The 12,459-nt window shown below is 46.2% G+C and overlaps 1 protein-coding gene across 8 annotated transcripts in view; it reads left to right on the top strand.

Annotated features, from left to right (window-relative positions):
- The window catches only part of MTRR (5-methyltetrahydrofolate-homocysteine methyltransferase reductase), a 92,462-nt gene that overhangs the window by 42,806 nt on the left and 37,197 nt on the right, over nt 1-12,459 (top strand). For all 8 annotated transcript variants that reach the window (XM_075586173.1, XM_075586180.1, XM_075586175.1 and 5 more), the window contains one exon: nt 11,470-11,623. In XM_075586173.1, coding sequence (XP_075442288.1) covers nt 11,470-11,623 — 154 coding nt within the window. The remainder of the gene's footprint in view (nt 1-11,469; nt 11,624-12,459) is intronic.

Here is a 12,459-nt window from a genome sequence, read left to right on the forward strand (position 1 = left end):
AACCGCCACTCTCCGCAACTGCATGGCTTACAAGCACATGGCCGCCGCACACATTACACCGGCCGCCCGTCACTTTAAATACATGCCCGCCCAACACAAATCTCTCTGCACATGGCCGTCTAAACCGCCAAACTCCGCAACTGCATATTCCACCGCCCGCCCGTACCTTTCAATACATGCCCGTGCAACATGCCCGTCTAAACCGCCACCCTCACCTACAATTCAGTCCTTTTACTATTCCCGCCCGTACCTTCACCTATGCAGTCTTTTTAAAATGGCCGACAAACTCACTATTCAAATAAATATATATTGAAACAATGGCGTGCGCCCCTACCTTCACCCGCCCTTACCTTTCAATACCTACTGTTAATTAAATTTACAAAATGGACAGCCAAGTAACTTACAATTCAAATACATGTATATTAAAAATATTCAGTCCTTTTACTATTCCCGCCAAAACCTTCACATACGCAGTCTTTATTACATTTTTAAAATGGCAGACAAACTCACTTACTTATTAAAATAAATATATATTTCAACAATGGCGTGCGCACGTTCACCTACCCAGTCTACAATTCTTATGTTTACCTCAATAAATACTTAGTACATCATCACCACAATTATTACATTTGCACATTCACTATAACAGCCACCCTTCACCTACGCACTGTCAATTTCATTTACTAAATGTCAGCCTTCACCTACGCACTGTCAATTACATTTATACAATGCCAGACACACCAACTTACTATATGTACATTACATACACATTGCACTATCTTCCCCTTTGCCAATGTATTTTTTTTATCCATTAATATTATTATTACATTAATTTCTGTGCAGAAAATCTTATTTATGTACATTGCATACACATTACACTATGTCCCGCTTTGGTATTTTTTCATATTATCCATTCATACAATGTTTTCATTTGTTTTCTTTCTTTCATAGCCGCTATAATATTTTTCTATTATATTACCCCCGCTTTGCTAAAAATGTATTTTTATCCATTCTTACTATCTTTACATTTCTTTACTTTCTTTCATATCCGCTACACTTTTTATCATTTACATTACCTTCATAACATCACCCGCTTTCTCTATCTTCAAGATTTTATCTACAAATAGCCATCATACTTTCTTTTTCCTTCAACATTGCTTCATTCACACATCAAGTACATACTTTTACATCTACCAATGTGCTCCGCACGCCAATCTCTGTATGCGCTCCGCAGACATCACTTTCACCATAACCTCATGCACAACACGCATGTGCGCCAAATTAAAACTTTATTTAAACAAAAAAAAAATTTTTTTCATGACTGCAATTTAATACATCCATTTTTAAACAAATTTACATTTTATTTGCATATTACAACAATTTATGTCAATCATTAAGATCATTAACACATATTATTAACTCTTTATGCCTGCAATGTACTACATCACTTTACTGTTAACACTTTAACACTATCATTTACAAATCACATACACACTCACTCTTTCTTCACAACACACCCCTCCCCACACATCCTTCCTCTTCCCACTCCCCCCCCCACCCCTACCATCATTCATCTTCCCACCCACCCACCCACCCTTCCTCTTCCCACCCACCCACCCACCCACCCTTCCTCATCCCACACACCCACCCACACACCCACCCTTCCTCTTCCCACCCACCCACCCACCCTTCCTCTATCCCACCCACCCACCCTTCCTCTTCCCACCCACCCACCCTTCCTCTTCCCACCCACCCTTCCTCTTCCCACCCACCCACCCTTCCTCTTCCCACCCACCCACCCTTCCTCTTCCCACCCACCCACCCACCCTTCCTCTTCCACCCACCCACCCACCCTCTTCCCACCCACCCATCCTCTTCCCACCCACCCACCCTTCCTCTTCCCACCCACCCACCCTTCCTCTTCCCACCCAAACACCCACCCACCCACCCTTCCTCTTCCCACCCACCCACCCTTCCTCTTATTCCTCCCACCCACCCTTCCTCTTCCCACCCACCCACCCTTCCTCTTCCCACCCACCCACCCACCCACCCTTCCTCACACACCCACCCACCCTTCCTCTCACACACCCACCCTTCCTCTCACACACCCACCCTTCCTCTTCCCACACACCCACCCACACACCCACCCTTCCTCTTCCCACCCACACACCCACCCTTCCTCTTGACACCCACCCACACACCCACCCTTCCTCTTCCCACACACCCACCCACACACCCACCCTTCCTCTTCCCACCCACTCACACACCCACCCTTCCTCTAACCCACCCACCCACCCACACACCCACTCTTCCCACCCACCCACCCACACACCCACCCTTCCTCTTCCCAAACACACCCACCCTTCCTCTTCCCACCCACCCACACACCCACCCTTCCTCTTCCCACCCACACACCCACCCTTCCTCTTCCCACCCACCCACACACCCACCCTTCCTCTTCCCACCCACCCTTCCTCTTCCCAAAACACACCCACCCTTCCTCTTCCCACCCACACACCCACCCTTCCTCTTCCCACCCACCCACCCACACACCCACCCTTCCTCTTCCCACCCACCCACCCACACACCCACCCTTCCTCTTCCCACCCACCCACCCACCCACACACCCTTCCTCTTCCCACCCACCCTTCCTCTTCCCACCCACCCACCCTTCCTCTTCCCACCCACCCTTCCTCTTCCCACCCACCCACACAACCAACCTTCCTCTTCCCACCCACCCACACACCCACCCTTAACACCCACCCACCCACACACCCACCCTTCCCACCCACCCACACACCCACCCTTCCTCTTCCCACCCACCCACACACCCACCCTTCCTCTTCCCACCCACCCACACACCCACCCTTCCTCAAACACACACCCACCCTTCCTCTTCCCACACACCCACCCTTCCTCTTCCCACCCACCCACACACCCACCCTTCCTCTTCCCACCCACCCACACACACACCCTTCCTCTTCCCACCCACCCACCCTTCCTCTTCCCACACACCCACCCTTCCTCTACCCACCCACCCACCCTTCCTCTTCCCACCCACCCACCCTCTTCCCACCCACCCATCCTCTTCCCACCCACCCACCCTTCCTCTTCCCACCCAAACACCCACCCACCCACCCACCCTTCCTCTTCCCACCCACCCACCCACCCACCCTTCCTCTTATTCCTCCCACCCACCCTTCCTCTTCCCACCCACCCACCCTTCCTCTTCCCACCCAAACACCCACCCACCCACCCTTCCTCTTCCCACCCACCCACCCACCCACCCTTCCTCTTATTCCTCCCACCCACCCTTCCTCTTCCCACCCACCCACCCTTCCTCTTCCCACCCACCCACCCTTCCTCTTCCCACCCACCCACCCACCCTTCCTCTCACACACCCACCCTTCCTCTTCCCACCCACCCACCCACACACCCACCCTTCCTCTTCCCACCCACACACCCACCCTTCCTCTTGACACCCACCCACACACCCACCCTTCCTCTTCACCCCCACCCACCCTTCCTCTTCACACCCACCCACCCACCCTTCCTCTTCACACCCACCCACCCTTCCTCTTCCCACCCACCCTTCCTCTTCCCACACAACCACCCTCCCTCTTCACACCCACCCACCCTTCCTCTTCCCACCCACCCACACACCCACCCTTCCTCTTCCCAACACACACACCCTTCCTCTTCCCACCCACCCACACACCCACCCTTCCTCTTCCCACACACCCACCCACACACCCACCCTTCCTCTTCCCAACCTTCCTCTTCACAACCACCCTTCCTCTTCACACCCACCCACCCTTCCTCTTCACCCCCACCCACCCTTCCTCTTCCCACACCCCCACCCACCCACCCTTCCTCTTCCCAAACCCCCACCCACCCTTCCTCTTCCCACCCACCCTTCCTCTTCACACAATCCCACCCACCCTTCCTCTTCCCACACCCCCACCCACCCAACCTTCCTCTTCCCACACCCCCACCCACCCTTCCTCTTCCCACACCCCCACACAACCAACCTTCCTCTTCACACACCCTCACCCACCCTTCCTCTTCACACACCCCCACCCAAAAACCCTTCTTCCCACACCACCACTAAACAACATTAAAAAAAAAATCGATTCACATTCCGGGCAACGCCGGGTCTATCAGCTAGTATATATATATATTGATATAATGATATCTCTAATTTGGTATACTCTAAACCAGGCAGACTTGTACCAAAGATAAAATAAAAATGTTTTAAAATCAAAGGTGGTCACGGAATAAATAGAATGATAGCCAGTGAGTAATAAACAAATGGAATGAGCAGTACACAGTTAACACCTAACAGTTATTTTGAACCGTAATGCCGGGGGGGGGGAGTTTAGTGAGGCATTACAATTCTTCTGTCAATTAGAATTAGAGTAGTCCCCCCTTTTGTGAACACCGTGCCGATATTTGGCCGGTGAGATCACTCAGTAACATTTGATGTTTAACATATGAGGAACGGTGTATCTGTGGATCGCCGTATCGTGAGCATGCCTCTTGAGCTAGTGGAAGATATTTAATATATTGGAGTGTAATTCTCCATTTATCCGAAGTAACAAATCCAGTATAGATCTACCTGTATGAGAAACGGTGCCTCGATGGATCACGTATCAAAGTTATAGCCTCTTAAACTAGGTTGATACAGGGTATAGTATTTTATTTCCCTGTGTAGTACAGTATAGAGAGGTGCCCAGCAAAGCACTTTCAAAGTTGCCGCCTCTCTTTGCTTAATGCCGTGACGTCACTGCACACGCACCACCTACTTTCGTTTCGCGTCAGAACGCTTCTCGGGCGCCACTCCAAATTCACCTAGGCAAACTAGACACGCTCTATAACTGAATATGCCACATTGTACAATGTCATTACAACACACATCACTGCAAAATGCTCAAAGAACTAGATTGGCTATCACTTGAGTCTAGGCGAAAAGTTAATTTTTCTAGTCTTGACTTCAAATACTTTCTGTTACGCCGGTGCTGCCCGCAGACCAGACCCGTCCCCTGAGCTGAAGGGGGAAGTGGTAATATACGCACCCGCAGCAAAGGGAGCGTGTCCGGAGTGTGGTATGAAGCGTTGCCAGGTCAGGTGTAGTAAGGTAGACAATACTTGCCGGTACCGGTTGTAGAGATAGAGTGAAGGATGCCTCGCCGAAGTCAGGGAGTGGAGAATGGAGATAGGTCATTGTTCAAGGGGTTACCAGAGTGAGCGTTGTCCAAGGAGTGCCGAGATCGAGAGCCAGAGGGGGTAGTCGTACGAGCCGCGTCAGAACCTGTGAAAACACTGAGAGAATCCTGAAGTACTTCCATACAGAGACTATGTCGAGCAAAGACTGAGAGCAGAGAGGAGCTAGGTAAAGCAGGAAGGTCCAATTAGGAACGGAGGCGGGACAGGAAGAGCTACAGGGAGACACTGCAGATTGGTGCAGGCATAACAGGCCAGGTGAGTCTTGTTGGTAACCTGAGTATGCCCGTGCAGTGTGCGGGGGCGGAGCCTGAGGTCCGGGGGACGGGCAGAAGAGTGTGCAGACTGAGCGTGCTCCGTAACTCGTGTACGCGCGTGAACCGAGCCAGTGGATGGTGCAGGTGTGCCTGCAGGTGTGCCTGCAGGTGTGCCTGCAGGAGGGCGTGGGCGCGCCCGGCGCTGAGCAGAGGAATCGCCGAGGGGAGTGATCCCGCGACGGCGGCAGGAGCGAGGAGCCGTGGAGGCCGGTAAGGCAGGTTTGTTTTGTGTGTCCAGGGACTCCCTGCGGGAAGGGGGTGCTTTGTGTGGGGAGCGTGGAGAATGCCGATTCCTGACACTTTCTGGTCGAGCTACTCGCTTATCTGAACAAACGGACCACCCCTACCACACACAGCACTTATCACCTGAGATCTGACTCCAAAACACTGTTCACGGTCCCAGGATCAACAAAGAATCTAGTCGCTCCTCCTCTCTTATCGTGCACCTCACCACTGGAACAATCTACCAGAGACTCTCAAATCTGCCACCAGTCTAAAGTTATTTTAAGGCTTCAGCTGTCTCACATTTTAATCTGGTCTGCAACTGTTAAATACGCCCTTAACATATATTAACTGTTCATGAAATGTATTTAAATATAATGTATAACCTCCTGTTCGTTCATTGTAACCATTTATCTGTCATAACTCTGTGCCCAGAACATACTTGAAAACAAGACAACTTTCAACGTATTACTTCCTGGTAAACCATTTTATAAATAAATATGGAACTTGTTTTCATATTTGTTCATTGATTCCAAATCTTCTGTGGCTTACTGTATCTTACAAACCACTGCATTAATCTGAAGTCTACAAACCCATGCACGCTCTTGCCATTAGTCTCATGTGAATTTTCTATCCAATTATGCACCTCAAAGCTGCTTTCTGACAGCATTGTCTAAATAAAAAATAAGTATGTTGAATGATCTCATGGATTTGTAGCAATGATAGTTGGTGGGAAGTAAAGTGTGTTCAGTTGCAAAGGAAACCAAAGTGATTTGCTTGAAAGTGCCTGGTGAACAAAGGCCATATCGGGATCACACATCTTTGCTAAATAAATGAAGACGTCATGTCAGTATGTAAAAATAATGCAATGCATATTTGTACCCCATTACCGTGGCGATGTAAAGAAATTACTGAATTTTTCAAAATAATACAGTTGATTGCGAATTGTAGTGTATGTATCTCTTTTGTTGTTGTTCAAAGGGCCAGCAATGCATTGCTGTGAAATGTGTTTCATGGTATTTTGAATCGGAAACGCTTGGTAATAATGTTGCATAACATAAAACCAATAGCTTTAAGCCTTTTAAAAATAAAGAGAGAGATCCTTTCCCAATTCTATGGAATCATAATTTAAAGATTTCTATGTACCTAAAAACATACTACAGTATTGCAGTAGTTTTGCGTGTGTGTGTGTATGTATGTATGTATGTATATCTATATGTATGTATATATATATATATATATATATACCTGTATGTATATATATATATATATATATATATATATATATTAGAGAAAAAGAGAAAAGAAGCGCCCGATCCTTGTGTAAAATCAGATGAACAAAGTTTTAATATCTCATGGACAAGACAAATGCACACTTACAATTTGTCTGATAAAATAAAGCATGTTATGGGACCTGCCCATGCACCAACTGAGGACTCCTCGGTCTCTTCTTTGTGTGTGAGTGTCAGTATTGGCTCCAAAAAGGATGTTGCTGTCAGCTGCTGTCTCCAGGGGAATAATCCTTAGTGTTTGTGAGCACTCAATCTCCACATGCAGCCGCCATTTAGCCTTTCTTCTCACACTTGAAACCGGAAAAAAATCTTCAGGCAAGTCCTTGCCTCCTCACGCTGGTGCTGGGAGCTGCCCTGTCACCGTAGGCTCACTGCCAGATATCCCTATATTTATATTTGCATTTTTTAGTTAAGTCCCAGTGACACTCAGTGTCATTTTTACCCACATCAATTGGCAATATCTTTTTTATTGCTTTTTTTTATTTTTATTTTTATATGTTATGCACACTTCTTTTTTGCTTTTGTGTTTTTATCTAATAGTCACTTTTAGTTTTTCCTGCCAGAATACATTTAGTTATTTTCACACCACTGTTTATTGGGCATATTTGCCTGGTGCAATTTCTTGCCACATCTATCAGGGCTGCAGCAATTTAGGTGTAGTGTGTGAAGGGCACTGTCTATATTTTCTGTCACATATATATATATATACACAGTGGTTGACAAATCACCAAACAATTTACTCGCCACACAAAAAAATCTACTCGCCACCTAGTGCCAAACGTGTACTGCTTGGGCCAATATTTACTCGCCCAGGGGTTAAATCCACTCGCCCGGGGCGAGCAAATGTATAGGTTTGTCGAACACTGTGTGTATATATATATATATATATATATATATATATATATATATATATATATATAATCTCAAAAAGAAAAAGCGCCCAATCCTAGTGCAGTATCACTAAAATAATTTTTATATTTTCCAATAATCATGATTAAAAACTCACAAACAGATGTAATCAAATGTTTTATAAGATAAATACTCATGTCCCAATCAGGTCACTCCCAGTGGTGTCAATCTTTAGACAGTCCTCTGAAACTAGCACCAAATCAGTTCAGTTCTGTTCCAGGCAGGGAACTTCTCATTAGGGGCAGCGGTTTCCCTCACTTCTCCGGTGTAGTTCGTATCAAACTCCGCTCACAACACCTTTAGCAACAGAGACACGTGTAGCCCTAAGCGTTTCCCCTGAAGAAATCAGTTAATCTGAAGAGTCTTAACAACATGATTAGGACATGATATTTATCTCATAAAACGCCTGGTTACATCTGTTTGTGAGTTTTTAATCGTGATTGTTGGAAAATATTCAAATTCTTTTAGTGATAATGCACAAGGATCGGACGCTTTTTGATTTTGTTTTCTATGTAGGTTTGTGGAGAGAGGTCGTTGTACCCATAAAGAAGGCTGCCAAAATCCTGATATGTGCATCAACTATTGTGACCATTATTCCAGTGGACTTTATTCTATATGGTTTTCAGTCTTGGACACTTTTTTATAACTATTTTTTACTTTTTCCATAAGTAATTTTTATATATATATATTTATATGTATTTTTGATTCACAAGAACATTTTGTATTTAGCTAACTGCTTCATAGTATCATATGTTATTTACTTAAGACATTTGCTTTGTCAGTTTAAAAGAGTTCAATTAGATTACAATTTATTATTGGATTGACCTCCCATAAGGGGCCATAGAATATTGATATATACCTATACTATATTACCACTGCACAAACAGGTGCTATTATATATCTTGTGGCAGGATGACCGTGATTAGTGAGGAGACACAATTCTTCCGGTGAAATAATACGTTGGTGGATTTATTTGACCAAAAATATAACAAAAACAATGGGTGCTCTGTCCCTTTAAGTAAAACTTATTATAAGCAAAAGCCTATCCCAGATTAGGGAAGCTAACTAAACTAGGTTACGCCTATCTACCCAGCTGGTTAGCTAAGCTAGACCAGACCAACAATATTTGGTAAAACCACTTGGCTCCTTACCTGGGAGCTTTATTCCATTGGGACAGCATAAGTTTGTGGAGCCTGGGTCTGTCCTGTCTGTCCTGTCCTCTCGGTTTCTGAGAGAGAATGCTGCCCCTGAGGCATTTCCTCTTCCTCTTTTTAAAGGCAGGTGAGCTTACTAATTAGGATCACATGTGGACTGCTTAATCAGCTGGGTTAACTCCTCGTATACTGGAAAGCAGGCATACTGCCATCTCCTACTAATCACTGGGTACATGTAATTTCCCAGAATCCCTTACAGTGGAAGCACTGTATGCTAGGTGATAATGGTGAACGGCAGGGTTGCAGACCTGTCTAAAACATGTGAATGTGCTATTCATCATGTGAGTGATATTCTTTATTGGCTTTATGCCAACGGTGGAGGTTATTTGTTGCCTTTTTCACCCACCATAACTTAAAATGTGATATGGTAAACCTACCCAGCCTAGAAATATTTCAAAGCAAGTATAAACCAACCTCACACTGATACCCATCAACGTTGAAACATGTCTGTGAGTGGTTTGTACTTGCTTTGCTAGTCCCATGCTGTTTCCCATGCTGTGTTTAAAAGCTGTGTGAACGGCGATGCATCAGCTTAAATGGGCTCCATGTGAATGGATATTCCAGGCAAAAGGTGAGACGTGTGCTCATTTGTATGTAATTTCCCAGAATCCCTTGCTGCAGTGGGAGCACTGTATGCTAGGTGATAATGGTTGAAAGGCAGGGTTGCAGACCTGTCTAAGATGTGTGAATGTGCTCACAAGTGATATTCTTTATTGGAAATTATATATATATATATATATATATATATATATATATATTTATATATATATATATATATATATATATATATATACACACACACACAGTGGTTGTCAAATCACCAAAATATCTACTCGCCACACAAAAAAATCTACTCGCCACCTAGTACCAAACGTGTGCTGCTTGGGCCAATATTTACTCGCCTGGGGGTTAAATCCACTCGCCCGGGGCGAGCAAATGTATAGGTTTGTCGAACACTGTATATATATATATATTTTTATATTTATATATATATATATATATATATATACTAGCTGATATACCCGGTGTTGCCCGGGCGTGGAAGGGCAGGGGGCATGGAGTGGAAGGGGGGGGGCAAAGGGCAGGGAGGGGGGGGGGCAAAGGGCAGGGGGGGCAAAGGGCAGGGAGGGGGGGGGCAAAGGGCAGGGAGGGGGGGACTCAATCCCCCCACACACACACACACACACGATCCCCCCACACACACACACACAATCCCCCCCCCACACACACACACACACACACAATCCCCCCCCACACACACACACACACACACACACACTCAATCCCCCCCCACACACACACACACAATCCCCCCACACACAATCCCCCCCCACACACACACTCAATCCCCCCCACCCCCCACACACACTCAATCCCCCCCACCCCCCACACACACTCAATCCCCCCACACACACACTCAATCACTCCCCCCCCCACCACCACCACCAACACACACACACACTTTATCAGTCCACAATTTCACCTGGGGGGGCGACATGCTCCGATCCCCCAACCCCCCCATGCTGCTGAACACGGGAAGCAGACAGGAAGAGAAGGAGGGCTTGTCTGTGTGCAGAGAGAAGCCCCGCCCCTCTGCAAGACACAGACATAGAAGCAGCAGCACGGTTCTTCTGGCCCCGCCCCCTCTGCAAGACACAGATATAGAAGCAGCAGCACGGAGCGCCCCCAGGTTTCCCTGCAAGCTGCTCGCGCTCCCCCTACATAATCGTGCGCCCCCCCAAGGGGGCGTGCCCCACAGTTTGCGCACCGCTGAAAAATTTATGTAACACCCCCCCCCCCTAGTGTGTGTGTGTGTGTGTGTGTGTGTGTGTGTGTGTGTGTGTGTGTGTGTGTTTTTTTTGGCCCGTCACTCCACCTCAGGCCAATGAGAGGTGTGCGGGGGCAGGCGGCCCAAGGGACCAATGAGATTTCCCCTAGGGACACCGGACATCCAGACAGGCATACAGTGCTTTCACTAATATAGTATAAGATATATATATATATATAATATCCAATTATATCATGATTTATATTACAATATAAGAATGACTGTACACGCAATAATTTAGAATATTGATCATTAAAACTACTGTAGTTAAATAATAAATCTAACAGAGATTATCTTCTATTAGAAAAGTTATTTGGTTTAATCCCAGGTGATCGCTTGGATTTCACATGGTATAGGTTGAAAACGATTCACTCACTCACTATCTGTTGTGTTTTCCAAGTAAGATGCAGTATACCTATTTCAAAGACTCTGCTTCTATAATTTGTGCCTTTTTCTCTTTCCAGAACACTAACATTGAACACCAGCCTGGAGATTCCTTTCGCATAAATTGCCCAAACCCTGCAGGGGAAGTGACAGAACTCCTTCAAAAGCTTGATCTTTCAGATAAGAAAGATTGTCAGGTCTGCTTGGGAGTTAAAACAGGCACTAAGAAAAGAGGTAAGCTGTCACTCTTTTAATATTGACTTTGCATTGCCATTTAGGAAAGGGAAGTCTTCAACTACTATATCAATTCAGTGACTGCCTTGGCTGCTTCACATTGACAAATGTTCAGCAATCTTAACTTCCATATGGCTAAGATTTATCAAATTTGCTGTCCTGTCCCTTCATGTCAGTGCATGACATGAGGGAATAGGCCTGGCCCATCTGAAGGTAGGATACAGACTTCTAACCTGTCCGTGGTCTTATAAGCGCACACCCCCTATGCCTGCTTTAGGTCAGAGGTCTGTGTCCTACGCTTTAACCAAACAGACGCTCTCGGTATTCTCTGGTGGGGAGTTCAATCACAGGCTGCCATTGTGCGCCCAACTCCCACCCAGGACCCGCACTACTGCCCGATCAGTCTGATGTCTCCACAACAGACACGTATTTCAGCTGGATACGGAGGGCAGAATCTTCCCCACACAGCCATATACAGTACCTTTTATTCCCAGTGCTGAAAATGCAGATGCTCTGTAAGCCGGCACGTTGAACGTGGTTGACTCGACCACACAGGAGTTGAATTTCATATATGCCTAGGCGCAGGTCATATCACTGCGCGCCAGAAAGCAAGAGCCGGCTGGGACAGGAAACTCCTGCAGACGAGATGAATGCTCTCTTACTGTACTTCTTATTACCAATAATCAATAAATTGCCCATCTGCTTGCTAACACCCCAGCCCACTAGGGGTTTGTATAAGGAGATGGAATTCGGTCCAATGTAAGGTTTCTAAAGGCTCAGCAATAAATAATACAAGTAGGCTTTGTTTTAGTATAGAATTTATTGTGCCTCAAGCA

The sequence above is a fragment of the Ascaphus truei genome, chromosome 2 (assembly GCF_040206685.1).
Source record: "Ascaphus truei isolate aAscTru1 chromosome 2, aAscTru1.hap1, whole genome shotgun sequence".
NCBI lineage: Eukaryota > Metazoa > Chordata > Amphibia > Anura > Ascaphidae > Ascaphus > Ascaphus truei.